This window comes from Salminus brasiliensis, chromosome 1, assembly GCF_030463535.1.
Source record: "Salminus brasiliensis chromosome 1, fSalBra1.hap2, whole genome shotgun sequence".
NCBI classification, from domain to species: Eukaryota; Metazoa; Chordata; class Actinopteri; order Characiformes; family Bryconidae; genus Salminus; species Salminus brasiliensis.
The window spans coordinates 82,259,750-82,277,786 of record NC_132878.1 but is presented as its reverse complement, the minus strand read 5'-3'; the positions used below and the strand labels follow the sequence as shown (position 1 = coordinate 82,277,786).

The window sequence follows — 18,037 nt, the reverse complement described above, 5'->3', positions numbered from 1 at the left end:
GCATTAGTGTCTTTTCGCCATGGCCACAGTGACTCCCACCACCTGTGACATCAAGGGCATACTGTCAATGCAATTATTCTGTCAATGCAATGTTATAGTTTTTCCTTTTTAATACATTTGCAAAAAATTATAAAATTATCTTTTCAGTTTGTCATTATGGGTATTGAGTGCAGACTGAGTGGGTCTGGAAACTTTCCAAATGTATATACACACTGTAATTTGTAGTGTATAAATAATACATATCCTGCAGAAAGCTTTAGTTGTTGTCTGAAACTACAGTAAGATTTTATAGTATTCTTGTAGTGTTGTTTATAGAAAGGGCCAGTATCTTTATTAAAAAAAAAAACATTCATTACCCCCTGGACTTTCTCTTTGATCTGTATCCCCCCATTTCATTACAGTTGTACACAGATGATTAAATAATATCTTATTGTTGATTATCTCGTAACAGGTCATATGTCAAGACCTTGAGTAAAGCCAAATCTTCATTGCCAGACAACTGGGTTAGGCTTTTGTGAAAGGCTATTAGCCCCTTTAAATAGGATAATGGTAGTAATGCTTTGAGGAACATGAACAGTTTAATGTGTTTCCCAACGTCCAAGTTCCCCAGATATCAATCTTATTGAGCATCTGTGGGATGTGCTAGAACAAGAAGTCTGCTCCATGGTGGCTTTTCCTCCCAGCTGTCTGGATTCAAAGCTAAATCTCTGCTGCTGACATCTTGGTGCCAGATACCACAGGGCATCTTCTGTGGGCTCATAGAGTTCGTGTCACTGCGGGTCAGGGCTGTTTTGGTGACAATTGAAGGACCAGCAACATATCAGGCAGGGGGTCAAACTGTTTTGGCTTTTGGTTCTTTGTATCCAGATCCCTGGCCAAGAACCTTGAGATAGATCACATTTCTGTCCTCTGTCACTATTCTTACTAAACCCAGACTTTATAGAGTCAACATTGTACTTCGAGTTTAGTGGATTTTAGTTGATTTACTGAGTCAAGAGAATTGTGATGTTGTGGAAAATGCCATGTTTCTTTTGACTCATGTTGAAATTGATCGATATTGGCTCAGAACAAAATTGCAAACCCCCTGGTTATGTGCCACAGACCCCTCGGGGTTCCTGCACTTTGAGAACCATTGTTTTAGAGCAAATACCACACTGTAGGTTTTTTCCTGATCTGTTATTCAGACTACTTTGTAGTTCTTTAGCACCATAGGAACACTGTACAAATTAATTTATGTTGAGTTTGGCTGCATGTGAAGTGCGGTAAGTGATGGAAGAAAGGGAGGAGACAGGGTGGCGGTGGGTGCGATGTTTGTTCGACACAGTTGAATTGGGAAGCAGGGTTATGTAAGGGGCTTGAGGGTCCAGAAGGAGTTAGGAGCATGGTCCTTCTCCCAAAATTCAGTTAAATTAGCATGGGATGTGGGATCTGAATGTGCTTTTTGATGCCCTCATTAATTAAATTGAGAGCTTTTTTCTGAACAATAATACAATAATAATATAATAATCATGTTGTTATATCCATTAGAAAAAATATTAGATTAAAATAATACAAATGTAAGTAAGTGGAGGTGTTGGCTAATGTACGAGCAAAGCACTTGAAAAATAATTTCTTTCTCTTGGGCAAAATATCATTACAACCATTTTAAAGATGGTACACATGATTAATATATAATCTACAGTGACTTCTGTTAAAAGGTGCATCTATTAGGCAGTAAGTAAGTTATGAAGGTGATGTGTTAGTGTAAAATCTGATGTCCTTTGAGATGACATCAGGCAGGTGGTGTGGTGTTTTTCTAGTATGCAGTGGTCAGTACCTACCAAAAGTGGCTCAAGAAAGGACAACCAGTGAACTGCCACAGGAGGCCTTTAGAGGTCTTGCCTGAAGTGATCAGATCAGTTGTGGTGGCATGATGGGGACGTAGTCAATATTAGGCTCTGTGTACATAAGTTAATGAAAGTGCTCGCTCATATGATGGCAAGCATGCTTGGAAAACACTTTATTTTTCTGGGTTCTTTTTAAGAGTTTTTAAATACCTAAAATGAAAAGAATTGGAATGAATCTGTTCCAAAGCAAAACCTAGATAAAGAACTTTTTCACATCTGTGTAGCCGGCTTGTTCCACCTTAGTGTTTACTGATAGACTTTAAACCTCCCACTTGTGGGATGGATTCTCTGTGGAGTCTGAGGTCAGGAGGATGTCTGGGCCTTTCTATCATCTTTCGTCTTTCCTGCCTCTAGAGTCCCTTTTTAATATTCAAAGCTTCTGCTATGAGGCTTTGGTTCACTGCTCTATTCAACGGTGACTCTTGAAGACTTTTTTAAACTCCATCCTGCAGAGAGTGACTCTGATATCTGTCCTTTATCTCAAACAGGTATCCCAATTACTTGGTGCTGCCAGCTTCCTTGGGCCATTGGCACATTTAGACTGGAACTAGACGTGAGGCTTTGAATGCTGTTCTCTTTTAGAGTGTTGCTATGAACCCCCACTGGTGCAAAAAACAAAAAGCCTCTTTCGGCACACACAACAGCTTGCTTGCGGAGTGTGCAAGAAAAACAACAGTTGGATTTCTAAGCTCTTACAAAGCCACTAAATACAAATTGTGGGGTTTCACAATACTGTCTGCCAGTACAGAAACAGCAGACACACTCATAGGGACAGCCATTCTTGACTTGCCACTTTGCTGTTTGAAGTCAGCTGAGTGGATGATGGGCTTTTCTGGCAGTATTTGACTGTTTGAAGCAGTGCACTAACAAATGTGTCTAGTATGGGAGAAAAGATGATTTTGTGCAGGAAAGGGTCTCTGAAAATGGTGTATGTATCGTCGCTGTCAGGCAAAAAACCTTATCTCCAAAATGGCAAAATGGCAACTTTCAGTGGAAGTCAATGTAAAAAGATTCATTTATATCTTTATATACCTTTATATTCATTTATATCATTTGCTAGAATTAGTTTTACAAAGTTAGTGAAGTAATGTTTGCGTCAATCCTGTTGCCTTAAGTCTCTCCCAGATGGTCAGGTATATGGTTTATTAATTCAACAATGGTATTGAGTATCGGCCGATACGCAAAGTTCATGTATTGTTGTCTGTATCGAAACAGAAAAAGATGGATCGGTGCATCCCTAGTTTACACCTGCATTTTTATGTGCCTGGCCTTAATTACATTTACATTTAAGGCATTTAGCAGACGCTCTTATCCAGAGCGACTTACAAAGTGCTTAGCTATTTACCCAAGAAAAACCTCAGCTAGTTAGAATAGACTAATAGTTCAAAGATACCTCTAAGCTTAGACATTACTAAACACAAGTCAATAAGGTGACCATAGTACTCTATTCGTCCAAGTACTCTCGGAAGAGGTGGGTCTTCAGTCTGCATTTGAAGACAGCAAACGACTCGGCCGTTTGGACACCCAGGGGAAGCTCATTCCACCACTTCGGTACCTGGACAGAAAAAAGCCTGGACGCTTGTCTTCCGCGGATTTTGGGGGATGGCGGGTCGAGCCGAGCTGTACTTGAAGTTTGAAGAGGCTTTTGACCATTGCCATCAGGTATGGAGGGGCTGGTCCATTCTTGGCTTTGTAGGCCAGCGTCAGGGTTTTGAATCTGATGCGGCAGCTACTGGAAGCCTTATCTAGATATAATTCTGATACTCAAGAAAAAATATGGCAGACAGGTGTAAACAGGGTCTCAGTCTCACTGTAATGTGGAATCAAGCTTGAGTTGATCTTGCTCTGGTGTAAACTCAACTCTGGCATTGACTCTGTGTTACATTTTTTTTTTTACACAGTGTGCTTTTATTGGGGAAGGGGTTGGACAGTGTGCATGTTCATGTGTGTGAGTGTAATTTGTTTTTGCAAATAATAAACATAAATAAGCAAATAAATAGAAGTCTTCATTCTTATTAACAATGCAAAGCACACAGGATCCTGTGTTCCCAGGGCTGCGCAAAACAATGTGTAAAAATTGATTAGACTTTGCAGCGCAGCATGACAGCAACAAGAAAATCCCTGCTGTATGCATCCATTCAGCACTTTTTAACAACTGAGCTCACTGATCTTCTACACTGCATTTACAAAACGATCACTGGAATCAAGGACCAGGCTGTTTTAAGTGCAACTAGACATGATGCTTTGACTCTGCCTTGACAACTTTTTTTGGACTTTTTTTTTGCTCTTGATTCAGTCTCACGTTCATCTGGACTTGGGCTTGACTCAGTCTTGCTGTAATTTGGACTCAGGCTTGACTCAGGGTCCTGTCTTACACCCTGCACAAGGCATGTTGCGATGTTCCTTTCTATGTTAAACACCATCAACGGTCTATTTTTACGCCTTGGTGCCGAAAGCCGTGGTGGTCTCAAAATGAGGTGTGTTCAGCTACATTTCTGGTGTATTTCTATCTTGGCAACGCAAAACACAGATGCTTGTGCCGGTTGGCAGCTATGCAAACGTTTACGTCAACAAGAAGCTTGAATAAACAGAATACAAAATAAAATTACATTATTCTAGAGGTGAGACACACCACCACTTCAGAAAGGCTTCCCAGGCCGCTCGAGATGCACCATTAAAATTGCATTCCGCCAAAGTCAGACCACACCTGGCTCTTAAAGGGAATTGCAAGTGACACGCTGATTGGTTTATTGCACGTTACAACCATAGCACACCCATGATTAATTTAGAGACTTAGTACATGCCACGCAAGGCGTAGCAAAGACACACTGACGCCCTAAATCAAGCTGTGTGGTGCACGTTTGACGGCTCGCTCTAAAAAAGGGCCCTAAATCTTACTTTCATTTGGAGTTGGGCTTGACTTAGCATTTCGACTTTGCAATCCATATTCTCTCGAAGTTGCCATTGTGTTTAGCTTATAAAGGCTTCAGTGGGGCATGAACGTGAATAAAATGAGCCAAGACAGTTATGTAATAATTCAGGGTTTTTGGAATCTACCTGTTTTACAACACTCTCTTACTTATTTGTTTTTTGCACCCTATCAAATCCAGTTATATGATTTTAATTGATATATTTACGTACTTACAACAGCCAATGAGATGATCAGCTTACCAGCGCTTAGTTAGACTAAGTAAGACTAGAAAAACGTTTTTATCATTTTTTGTAATGAGAGGAATAGGAAGAGGCAGGCTCCCCATAAACTACATAGTGATGCATATTTTGCAAGTTTGTACTCAATGTTACTTGTAAATGTAGTTACTGTTTGTGTGCCTGGTAAAATGTCTGGTTACTGTAATAAATAAAATATATTGCTGGAGAGTACTAGAGATTACTTGTAATTACCACATATTTACCTTTCAAATACTAGGTGTGCAGCATTACCGCTTGGATCATCATTATGTATAATATTTATATTATTATTGTACTTTATTTATTATTATTATATTACAGTTCTTTCAGTTTAAAGTACTTATGTTGATTTAATATATTTTATTATTATGAAATATTATACTTTGCAATACTGTATTGTTTCTCAAAATCACAGTATTGATTTTAATGAATAGTTCACATGCAGAGATTTATGGCAGACATAAAAGGTAAATTTTTAAAATCAGATTTTATGCATGTGATGGTTTTTATACTAGGACAGGTTTCCTACAATTTTACTTAAATTGCAAAAGAAATCGCAAAAACATTGTCTTACTTACTCACACATCTTAATTATATTGAGTCAAAACCCGTTTCTGGATATGCATAGTATTGCCAGATTCTTGCAAATGCTTAGTAGGTAAACAGTGTGAACAAGAATACCTGCATGCGTGCGCACACACACACACACACACACAGAGAAAGAAGGACTTTTTTCAGTGTTTTATTCATGTCTGCACAGATATGTCTACATATGGGAATAAGTGAAGTAAGTTTTTCTTCTCTGCATATGAAATAATCATGCTGTAGTATTCTGAATGCACCCTCACAATAAGAATTTATTATTCATGTCCTTTGCCATGGCAATGCTTTATTGCTGCCTGGGCGTTGTCCTGGCTTACCTTTGACATACAGTGGTCTCAGTCGAAACAAGCCCTGTAAAGCGCTGTGTTGAAAACCACCTGCTTAATCAAAACAGAGGTGGGTGGGGATCAAGCTCCATGGGTCGATATTAATGTGTGTGTGTGTGTGTGTGTGTGTGTGTGTTTGTCAGGAGCATGCGTTGCAGCTGTAATTCTTCTACTCTAGGCCACATTATATACGACCCTGAGTGTTTTCCTGCCTTTATATGACTGAGATTGATGCTTTTGTGTGTGTATGTGCTCGCGTGTGTGTGTGCAGTGTTATTTGTGAACATCACTTAGCATGTATCTCCCAACATGCTGTATGGTACACCAGCATGAAATCTCATCAGTACTGATAAAACTGGAGAACTGCTGTAGACCAGACTTATGTTTTAAAGGGGGAGTTAATAGTTAATGTTTCAAATGTATACATTACCTCCCTTATCCCAACTGGAGTTTACCAGCTATTAAAAATGCTTACCAACATTTTTACTGTCTTTTCATTTCATAGGATTTACGTTGGAGCTACACAACTAATGTAGCTAACAGATAGTGGAGGCTAACGGTATCTGAAAAGCATTGAGCAAAATACACACCTAACACATTGTACAGTTGTCTGTTTAGACTGAGAGCCAGGTAAAGTCATGAAGTGTTTATTACATAGCTATCATTCATGTACAAGACAGCACTACAATGAGGCTAATTTCCACAGATCAACCATTACATTAATACCACTTACAGGTGAAGTGAAAAACATTAATAATCTTCATCTACAGTGGCATCTGTTCCGGTTAGTTCTGTTTTGGCGGCATTAGGGTGCTCAATATGAGGGAGGTACTCAGTATTAGGCAGGTGTTGTTAATGTTAGGGCTTCGTCATGGTATGCCAGCTTGGTGTTATTACAATACTGTTTTTAATTCAATTCAATTCAATTCAGATTTGTATATATAACACTTAGAGCAATAAATGTTGTCCCAAAGCAACTTTATAGCGATCTAGCGATCTGAAGAGTCCAAGCCTCTTTTGAGCAAGGCATTGGCGAAAGTGGCAAGGGGAAAACTCTCTCAGATTGGGGAAAAGGGGAACCCATCCTCCTCTGGTCGATACCGGCTAGCACAACAAAAACCAGTTGCAGCTTCTTCACCTGGTAAATTACAGCATTGTGCTCTTTATTAAACTCTTTCTGTAAACTAGGGGTTTTGTCTTTCGTTGTTGCTTTTTTTTAATGGTATTAATGGGGGAAATTGTGCAATGTAATTTTTTTGCAGATCTGTCACTTTAATGAGCTGCAGGTTACCGCATTTCCGTTAAAATTCTGCAGTTGGTTTGTACTTCTACCTTTTAGCCTGTTTCAAAGAGATTAATTCCACAGTGCTGTGCTTCCCACAGCAGTAATCGGAGGAGATTAGTGGGGAAGAATGCGGTTCCCTTTTACTGTGAATTAAAAATGCAAGGGGATGTTGCGAATGTAAAGGAAGTAGCTGTATCTAGGGGGAGTATGTGTGTTTGCATAACATTCCTTGTGTGATCAGTATATTCTTTAAATTCTTTGAGAAAACCTCTGGAAAGCCTTATACCCCTCTATCTGACACTTTGCATTGGATATGCTGACCTTTAGGCTCATGTATGACTGCTTCAGAGTGACCCATTCTATTGGCAGTGCTTTTCTGTGGAGATTGTAAGAACTGATATGAGTTCAACTGAACGTCTAACGTCTAGGTCAGCAACGGGTACTATCTATAAGTAGCTGAGTTCAGTAATTACACAGGGTGTCTGGTTTACTCTGGACATTTTTTGTGTTGGCTATTAAGTCCCTGCATGCACACACACACACACACACACATACACACAGAAAGAAGAAGCCCTTTTTTATGTTATGACTTTTAACTACCAAGTATCTTTGTTTTATGTTCTAATTGATTGGGGATCATACTGTACTGGATCCTATTGTATTTCAAAGACAAAGTCTATTATCTGCCACCGAACTTAAAAACAAGAAGAAAGAAAGAAAAATGCTAAAAAAATTGTTTATTGCTGCATTAATCAAAAAGCTCCCTATCTGATCATCTGACCAGAACACCTCCAAATGTGCTTTGCTGTGTTTTTAATTACGTAATGACTTATTCTAGCACCTTGCCCATACTGGTCAGTTGAATACCATCAGGCCTCTGCAATTGATCCAGAATGCAACGGCATAGGGTTGTCCTCAATGTTCCTAAGATCAGCCATGTAACTCCTGCTGTGTACTGTTTACTGGCTTCCTGTAGCTGCTGCCCGCATCAGATTCAAAACCCTGATGCCTATCAAACCAAGAATGGACCAGCCCCAGAATTGAGGTCTCCATACTGACTTTTGTGTTTAGTAGTATCTAATCTTAGAGGTATCTTTCGGATTCTGAGTAAACAGTGAAGCACTCTGGATAAGAGTGTCTGCTAAATGTGTAAATGTATGCAGACCTCTTAATATCACTGACTGGTGACTGGTGGCTGAGACACCCTGTCTCAGCCATGGTGGCCAATTTTTGGTGGTTTACTGAATTTTGCATGATTGTTAGGTGTCACATTTTCTTTCAGTAACTGAACGTTTTGGATTTCATTGACCTTCCCTGTGCTTATGCAAGTATAGTACACTATATATATGCTCATCAGAAATATCTCCTTAACTTATTTAACTGATATGACTGTTTTAACTGGAAATTAGATACACGTAGGGTGCTTTTGCACTGTGACAAATATAAAATACACCCTCTATCCAGACATCATATAAAAATGTGTGTGTGTGTGTATGTGGTGTCTGACTGATTATCATAAACAAGCATTAATTGTCCCTATTACAGCACGTTAAAGTTGAGGTGAATTAATGTGAGGGGAAGCGATGCGCATCAGAAGGGCTGGCCTGGTCATAAAGGTACATGCGTGTTGTAAAATTGATTAAGTATCCTCCACACACACACACACACACACACACACACACACACACACACACCTTACCAGTGCTGTTCTGTAATAGTGATTGTAATCTTTATGATAAAAACAGTGCGTGTCTGTATTTTGCAGCGTACAGCAGTGTGTGTCATGTGGATGTGGTAGAAGCCCAGCGGTCAATAAACTCTAAACTCCCTCTAATTGTGAATGCAAATCTATTGGTAAACTGCAGTGAATTCCAATACGGAGCGCAGATAGATGGAGCGGCAAACTCTGCTGAAGCGGAGGGGGTTTCGCCTCTGGTTTGGATAGTGGAACAAATGATTTGGTCTGGAAAAAAAAGCATATGTGAAGTGCATTATGAATCATTTCCCATACTGCTTCAGTTTCCTGAATTAGCCACGGGGCCACTGGAAGCACTGGAACGTTAATCATTTGGACTGCAAATAACAATCCAATAGCATAATTGAACGATTGATGTTATTCATGTGTGCTAAATGTATTCTACACTACCATTCAAAGGTTTGGAGATTTTGGTATTTTTCTTTTTGAGTACTTAATAGTTATTTTCTAAATGCTACTGTATACAGTCATTTAAATATTATGGTTACACTTTTTGAAGGCTGCCTATGTAGGGATCTCATGTTGCATGCATAAGCATCGAACATATTATTAAAGCCATATTTAAGTTTTATTTGATTAGCCTCTATCATTACTACTCCGGGCTCAGCATGCTCAATATTACTCTACCGCATCAGTCCACATGCTTCTTTCACTTTTAGTGATGGGTCTGTGTTTCACAGCTCATCAAAAATGCCCGTAAGCATACCCTTCTTGAGGAGTACAAATTCCAGACTTCCTGACTGTAGGGGGAGCCCTGAAGAAAGACATACCAGTTCTCGCATAATGCTGCTTTAATAGTTTGTCACATTTTGCTGCCATAGATTGTTTTATATAAATACCCCCCGAATACCAAGCTATAAAATCATGAAATAAAAAATAAAAAAACAAGTACATTATAACATGATTTTCTTTTATGAGAAACGTGCCGGATAATAATTAGTAACTTAATTTGTATTGCACCGCTTTCTCGATTGTTTAACAATCATTTTCTGTGAAATGCTCTTTTTTTTAACACTTCTGCTTATTCAAATCTGTGGCGTTGCACACAGCATTAACTGTGAACTACCACAGTGTTAACCGTTTGATACATTTCTCTATTATCCTAATATATAATTAAATAGCCTACATTAATAGTAATAAAAGCCAGCAGTGCCAACTGCATCTAGAATTTAAATTAAGCTAAGCTTGGTTGCTATTGTCCTATATAAAGAAACACCAAATGGCAATCTAGTCAGAGTATAGGATGACCTATTTGCAAAGCATTTGTCTGTATCCTGCCTGTATATCTGAGATTGAAGTCAGTTCAGATGGAGAGGATAATGCTAAGTCTTTTCAGTGACAGTAGTGACCAGCTAACAGGAATTTGATTTCACTTGAGATAGAATGCAGAAAGAGGTTCACTATTAGTTGAAGGCTCTCCAAAGAGGTTCACTATTAGCTGAAGGCTCTCCAAAGAGGTTCACTATTAGCTGAAGGCTCTCCAAAGAGGTTCACTATTAGCTGAAGGCTCTCCAAAGAGGTTCACTATTAGTTGAAGGCTCTCCAAAGAGGTTCACTATTAGTTGAAGGCTTTCCAAAGAGGTTTACTATTAGTTGAAGGCTCTCCAAAGAAGAGCACTGTTAACATTCAAGTAGTTTTTGGAGCTTCATCATAGTTGTGCTTCACATTGATCATGCTGTGCCCTCTTTTGCTCTTCACACTAGCAGTGTTTCCATTGACTGTTTGCACAAATTACAAGTGATAAAATAAATATGAGGGAAATGATTTGTGATTTTTGCAGCAGCTGTTTTTCCCCTGACCTTTCATTCCTAATTACCGGTGCATTTATTGCACATATTAACTAATTAGTATTCTCTCTTCATATAATAAATTGTTATTGTATTGATTGGAGATTGTCTAGTCTAGTACAGTTTGTGGATTTCTCTGCTCTAACACACGTACTAATCCTGGCAGTGAACATCCTGGCGAGTTGAATCAGTATGCTTGAGTAGGAAGAGCAAAAAACATGCAGGAATTAAGGCCATCAAGGACCAGAACTGCCCACCCCTGCCACTGAAGAAGAAGAAGAACGATTACATCAGTTGAAGAACCTTTCAACCTTTGAAAAGTCCTTGTGCTCACACAACTCTACTACAATCATGTTTCTTTTTGGGACTAAAAGTGGCTCCTCAGTGGCATCACCCAAAGAACCAACTAAACTGTAAATTATGTTAAGTTTCCTGATGAAATGTTTGCAATGCAGACACTGTTTCGCTTCTAAGGTTCAGCGGATGAATGTTTTGCAGACTTTTCTTAAATTACTATTTCCATAGACATTCATAGACCTACATCCACAGCATTTTTTGCTTATTAAAACAATTGTCATAAAAAAGCTTTGGATGAAAATTTGGCTGATGTCATGGTGGAGGAAGTTCTGATGTTAGCATACAGACTTGCTGCGCAATTAGCATGGCACAACAACTTTGAGGTGATTACTGCGCCATTTGTGGTCAGTGTTCACTCAAAGCACCCTGAGGACTTTAACTTGCTTTTGTATTGTTTTCTACCTCACTCAGCCTATCTCTCTCTCCCCACATTGCCATCCCTCTTGCTCCCCTCTGGGCTGGTATGTGTTATATGAAGGAAATTCTCAGCCTACTTTGATGTGAGAACCAGCCCGACTAAAAGTGAGCTGACAGCATTTCATTATCATTAAATACAATGTTTTGGGACCATTACTCTGTGTGTATGTGTATGTGAGAGCAAGGCACAACACAGTGGAAGAATATAAATTAACTGCATAATTTGATGCTCAGTGAAATGTCTTTACTCATAAATAATGTGTTTCCTCGCAGGGTCTTGAGCATTTCTTAATACCAGAGCAGTATGTGTGTGGCACCTCAGGACATGTGGCAGTCAGCTATGGTGTTCATGCCGCTGTAGAAAGGGAGAAACCCACACAGAAATAAGAGCAGCCCTGTTATTTGTGCTGGAAAAGCTGCTCAGCCTCCTGGACTTTAGGCCATTTTTGATTAAACGCTCAGCATAGCAGCATTTACTCTATAGGTCTTCAAGATCCTCTCCTTTACTTTTACTAAGTTTTGTGAAGGTAAGATCGAATAAACTGACAGATCCATGTCCTGCTCATAAATGCATTTCATAGCTACTGTTGCCAGGTTGGACAGAAAACGCAATGAGAAACTACAGCACAAAATATAGACCTTTAGAGGGCTAGTTGCAGGTAGTAGTGCAGGTACACCCTTGATGCTGCAGCCTTGCCTACTGATGGCACACTAATGAAGAACGAAATCTAGAGCTGAGCCTAGAACTTTGCCCTATCCACTGCCCCTTACATGCTAAAATCCAGATCACTATGTTGAGAACTATTTTAGGTATTATTATTATTATTATTATTATTATGCGTGTAAGCTCACTGCTGTCATATAAACAATCTAGCCGATGGTCTTCCTCAGAGAAACTGCATGTGAAACGTCTTCTAGCCAAACAACATGATGAATTATGGGTTTTCTATGTCCACTAGGGTACATCATTATACACTTCAAATCATCGTGCATTATGGGATTGTTACAGTGTACTGAAAACTTGTCACTATGTTTTCAGACACGACAAAATGACGAAACCCCAAAGCAGTGCACTTTATATTAACTGACTCCGCCTTTCATCAATATTCATCAGCTCAACTTTTCATTAATATCAGTTATTAAACATTTTATTAAATGTTATCTTGGGTCAAATCCAGAAGGAAAGAATCACATTTTCACTGAAACAAGCAACAAAGTTAAACAATTTCTGGCTAAATCTCAAATACCTCACTATACAGTCTACACACAGATACCACTAGATGTAAATAAATAGTGTTCTATTACAGATCTATAATGCTCTGTTTAGAGTCTGTAATTTCGTGACTTGTATAGTACGCTACATAGTGAGTAGTGTGTAATTTGGGATTAAATCTCTGTGTTGTCTTCCTTCTAATATCAGAAACGGAGGGAGGCAAATCTTCGCTTTTAAAAATATCTTGATATGTGTGGACGAGGCCTAAGTTGCATTTACTTATAATTACTTTTGCACAAAAACGTATCTCCAAAAAGGCAGCTTTACAAGAGGAAGAGAAAACTTTTTTAACTTTCAGTGGAAGTCAGTTTAAAAGGGATTTATTTCATTCATTTTGGAGCGTTTCTTCATCACTTTCTTTATTGGTCCACACATCATTAAATTGTGACACAATGTAAAGAAAAACTGCCGGATTGAAATTGTCAAAAATAGAAAACCAGCAAAAATGGAGACACAAGGTTTTTGCGAGAGCGATGATAAACATTTTACCTCTACTTTGCAGATGTACAGATGTGTAACCATCTTTCTCAGCTCTGCCTAAAGACTTCAAGTCAAGTCAAGTCAAGTTGGTTTTATTGTCATTTCAGCTACATACAGAGTACACAGTGAAACGAAACAACGTTCCTCCAGGACCATGGTGCAACATAGACAGTGCATACAGAACACAAGTGCAACACAAACAAGTGCGGGCAGACAACACAACACAATACAGACAGAGAATAATAAATAATTGCCGGTAGTGTGCAAATTGTGCAATGTGTAATAAATAGAGTCCAGTGAGGTAGTAAGTTATTAGTGCAAATGCTTTGTGCAAAAATGCTTCCCATTTTATCTGGGTTAAATGGTTGGAGAGAGAGAGTGTGCATGTAACAGAAAAGACATCAGGTCAGAAGTTGAGTTGAGTTGAGAAGTCTGATGGCTTGGGGGAAGAAGCTATTGCAGAGTCTGGTCGTGTTGGACCGGATACTGCGGTACCTTCTTCCTGATGGCAGGAGGGAGAACAGTCTGTGTGAAGGGTGGGTGGAGCCATCCACAATGCTGGTTGCTTTGCGGATGCAGCGGGCAGTGTAAATGTCCATGACTGAGGGCAGAGAGACTCCAATGACTTTTTCAGTGTGTACAGTTAGTGATGTGAAGCTCAGCTGCTCCGCTGGACAAAAGGTGACATAAGTGACTGGACGTCCTTGCCTGTACAAAGACTGCATTAAAATCTGCATTTCAAGTTTTAATTTGCACATTTTTTCAAAGCTGTAAAAAAGCTTTCGGTGCTTAGTTAAAGCTTAGTTCACTTTTACTCCACTGCCATAAATACAAATCGAGCTCCCCCTCATGGACAGCTGTACATTTGTTGATAAGCTGAGAGATTTACAACTGTCATCTAGGATGAGGAAGCATGTGGACTGAGGTGGGAATGAGTATAATATGAGGTGATTATTGAGATTCTCCTTGTTCTCCATATTATGGTCAGTGGAATATCAACATGATTCAGAAGCTGTTATTTTAAGGAAAAATTGCTACATAAAGTTTGCTTTAAAGCAGCATTTTGCGAGAATTGTTATTATTATTATTATTATTATTATTTTTGCTTCTGGGCTCCCCCTACAGTTGGGAAGAGGATTTCGTTCTTTGAGCTACCACTAAAGGACACATTTTGTACAAGCTGAAAGATACAGAACCGGCATCTAAAGTGAAAGAAGCATGTGGATAAGGCTGTACACTAATATTACAGGATTTGACATAAATATGACTTGCGTAATGCAACACGGTGCAACACGGTTCTCAGGAAAATTGTCCTGCCGCTTCACCAAAGTTACATAGCAGTTGGCCGTGTGCCGAGCCCCGAGTGGGAGTGGCAGAGACGCTACTTTCCCTGTTACAAGTCTGTGGAATACCACAATGATTTTAAGTTATTTTAAGGTAAAAATATAATGTTGCTTAAAGTTGTCTTGGTTGCCCCAAAACTACATGTCTGTGGACGTCTCATGCCAGTCGGGGCTAACGGGGGGAAGGAAAATGCAGTTAAATGGAGCTTAAAGTTTGCTTTAACGTTTGGAAACTGCTCTTTGATTCATCGCTGATTGAGTGTGTTTTAAATTCTCACTGGGGATTGACCATGTAAACCATAAAGTTTTATAACTATGTAAATGTGTGCGTGTGTGTGTATGTGTGTGTGTGTGTGTTTTATAAAGCCTCAGAGCCTTGTATTATCCAGCTCTCCTATGTGCACTTCCTAAGCCTGCCTCATTTAATTAGGGATCAATTAGAGCATGCAATAATAATTACCTAAAATCACTCGAACATGGGAGTCTGGAGCATAAATGTGTGTGTGTGTGTCAATGGGTGCAGGAGTGCTTGTATATGTGTGTATATGTGGATGCGTAAGTGTGTCTTTTGGGTGGGTACACTGCATTGGAGTGCAGCTGCAGGTCTCTGACTGATGTGTGTGAGCGCAGGCTAGCAGGGCGGTCTCTCAAATGTGTACAGAAAGCCCTGGAGGACTGTGTGTGTGTGTGTGTGTGTGTGAGAGAGAGAGAGAGAGCGAGAGAACGACAGTGTTTGAGTGTATATGTCTGACAGTGAACATATGCATGTGTGTGTGTGTGTGTGTGTGTGTGTGTGTATGTGTGTGTGCTCTTGCATGTGAAGGAATGAGGAAGAGGAGTGTGTTTTCATGTCTGTGTGCTGGAGACCCCTCCCTCTGAATTATCGCCCTCTTAATTTTTCATTCCCTACAGCATCTCCAATTATTCTGCATGACTGTACGCCTTCAACCTCTCCTTCAGCAGCTTTCATTCAACCTCTCTCGCTCTCTCTCGCACGGTCTCTATCTCTCTGTTGTATTGTCTTTGCAGGCTTAATGTGGATATTGAACATTTTGACATTAATGCTTTTGCCCTCTCTCTCTCGCTCATTCTGTATTCTCTTGCTCTCTTATCTCTCTCTCCCTCTCCTCATCATTCTAATTCCTTCACACTTTCTCTCTCTGATCTCTTGCCTTCTTTCTCTCTCTTCCCCTCCTTACACCCTTTTTCTCCTCCTCTGTTTCTATATCTCTCTTACTGCACTCTCTCTCTTGCTCTCTCTCTCACTCTCACGCTCTCACCCTCCCTATACCCTGTTCTTCTCCTCTCACTGCCACTATCTCTCTCCTACTCCCTACTCTCTCTATATCTCTAATTGCCCACTGTCTCTCTCACACTCTCTCTTCACTGTTTCTCTGTCTCTCTGTCTTTTTCTTTCTCTCCCCTACTATTTCTCTCTCTCCCGTTCTCTCTGTCCTTACTTCCACTCTCTCTCTTTCTCTTTCTCTTTCTTTCTATTACACTCAATCTTTTTTCTCTCTCTCTCTCTGTTTGCCTCTCTGCATCTTTTTCACCTCCCCACTCATCCCCCCTTTCCCCGCTCCCCACTGTTTCTCTCTCTCTCTCTCTCTCTCTCTCTCTCTCTCTCTCTCTCTCTCTCTCTCTCTCTTTTTTTTCTCTTCCCCCCCCCCCCTCCCATTCATTTGCTCCCTCACCCTCCCCACATCTCTCACTCTCTCCTCATTCTAATCCCTTCCCACTCCCCCCTGGTCTCTCTCATTCGTCCTTTCTCTCTCTCTCTCTCTCTCTCTCTCTCTCTCTCGCTCTCTCTCTCTTTCTCTCTTTCTCTCTCTGTAGTGATCTGAAGCAGGAGTTGGAGGAGGAGGGCAGTCGGTGTATGCTGTTGGTGAAGCAGCACAGGTTTAACGAGCAGTGCTGTATCCGCTGCTGCCAGCCGTTCAGCTTCCTGCTCAACCCACGCCGTGCATGCCTCGACTGCACCTACAACGTCTGCAAAGCCTGCTGCAGCTACAGCCAGCAGGAAAGGGGCTACATCTGCACCGCCTGCCACAAGACCAGGTCAGTGGGTGCATTCACACACTCAAACTCATGCTCTCGCGCATGGGCACACTGCATGCATGCACCTGCATTCATAGACCGTGGATGTTTATTTCATTAGGGGAGAGTAGATGGCTGCACGTGACCGAGCATGCGGGTCACACGCACACGCTTGCACACACACTCAGCACATACAGACACACATCTGTAGCTTGAAGGAGAGAGACAGGGTGGGTCCAAACACACAGACACACACCATGCTGATTTTTACACACATGTCAGGGGTCAGGCTTCAGCGCATGCTACAACAGCAAGTGACAGTTTCTACACACAAACACATCTACACGCACACACACACACACACACACACACAAAAGTACAGATCAACAAACTCATATACACAGAAGTGCAGACACACACACAGACCTTGCACACACATTGGGTGTCAGAAAGGCTAGTGCTGTGCATGCATGCCTAAACAGCAGGTAAAAGAGTGTGTATGCGGACACAAACACTCAGAGACAGCATTGCCATTTCTCCTCAACAGAGCAGGTTAAAGCACTCACACACACATCCATACACACCCGCCTGCATCTAGAGAAGGCAAAGTAACATCTGTGCACCCGGGAGCATGGATACACTCCGGAGAACCCTCCTGACTTACACAAGCAGATGTGCCTCTAATCTAATCTAAAACATATTCACACACACAGGCGCACACACACACACACACACACTCCTACTGGGTTAGACACACTCTTCCAAAACATATTGCCATTTATTTAATCTTGCTGTGGTGTGAGGGGCTGGTGGAGGAGGGGATGGGGTCCTGCTGACAATCTCAAGCAGAAAGGAGTATTGCTATCCGGGATATATCAGAGATACAGGGAGCTGTTCTGAGGTGCTGAAATTTCAAGCTTTGTCACATTTCACGCTTGTGTGGAGGTCAGTGTTAAAAGATTTATTATCATTTTGGAGCATTTCTATTGGTCCATTGGACCATGGCGATATACGAGACACACACACGTGTCATTTTTATTAACGATTCCAAACAGTCCAACAGTCCAGTCCAAATGACACCCCTTCTAATGAATGCATTCAACTATTTTAAGTTGCATCTATTTCTGCTGACCAAGGTGTGCAAAGGCTTATCTCGTTCTTGTTGAGAAGTAAACCGATTGCCATCATGGCTAATGCCATCTGTGGACTACAGGGGTATAAAGCACCCCCCCCACACACACACACACACACAAAGAATTGAGCTGTGGAGCAGTGGAACTGTGTTCTATGGAAGGAT

The 18,037-nt window shown here is 40.6% G+C and overlaps 1 protein-coding gene across 2 annotated transcripts in view; it reads left to right on the top strand.

Annotated features, from left to right (window-relative positions):
• Positions 1–18,037, top strand: part of myripb (myosin VIIA and Rab interacting protein b) — a 176,867-nt gene that overhangs the window by 73,390 nt on the left and 85,440 nt on the right. For both annotated transcript variants that reach the window (XM_072691090.1, XM_072691084.1), the window contains exon 3: positions 16,540–16,761. In XM_072691090.1, the coding sequence (XP_072547191.1) occupies positions 16,540–16,761 (222 nt within the window). The remainder of the gene's footprint in view (positions 1–16,539; positions 16,762–18,037) is intronic.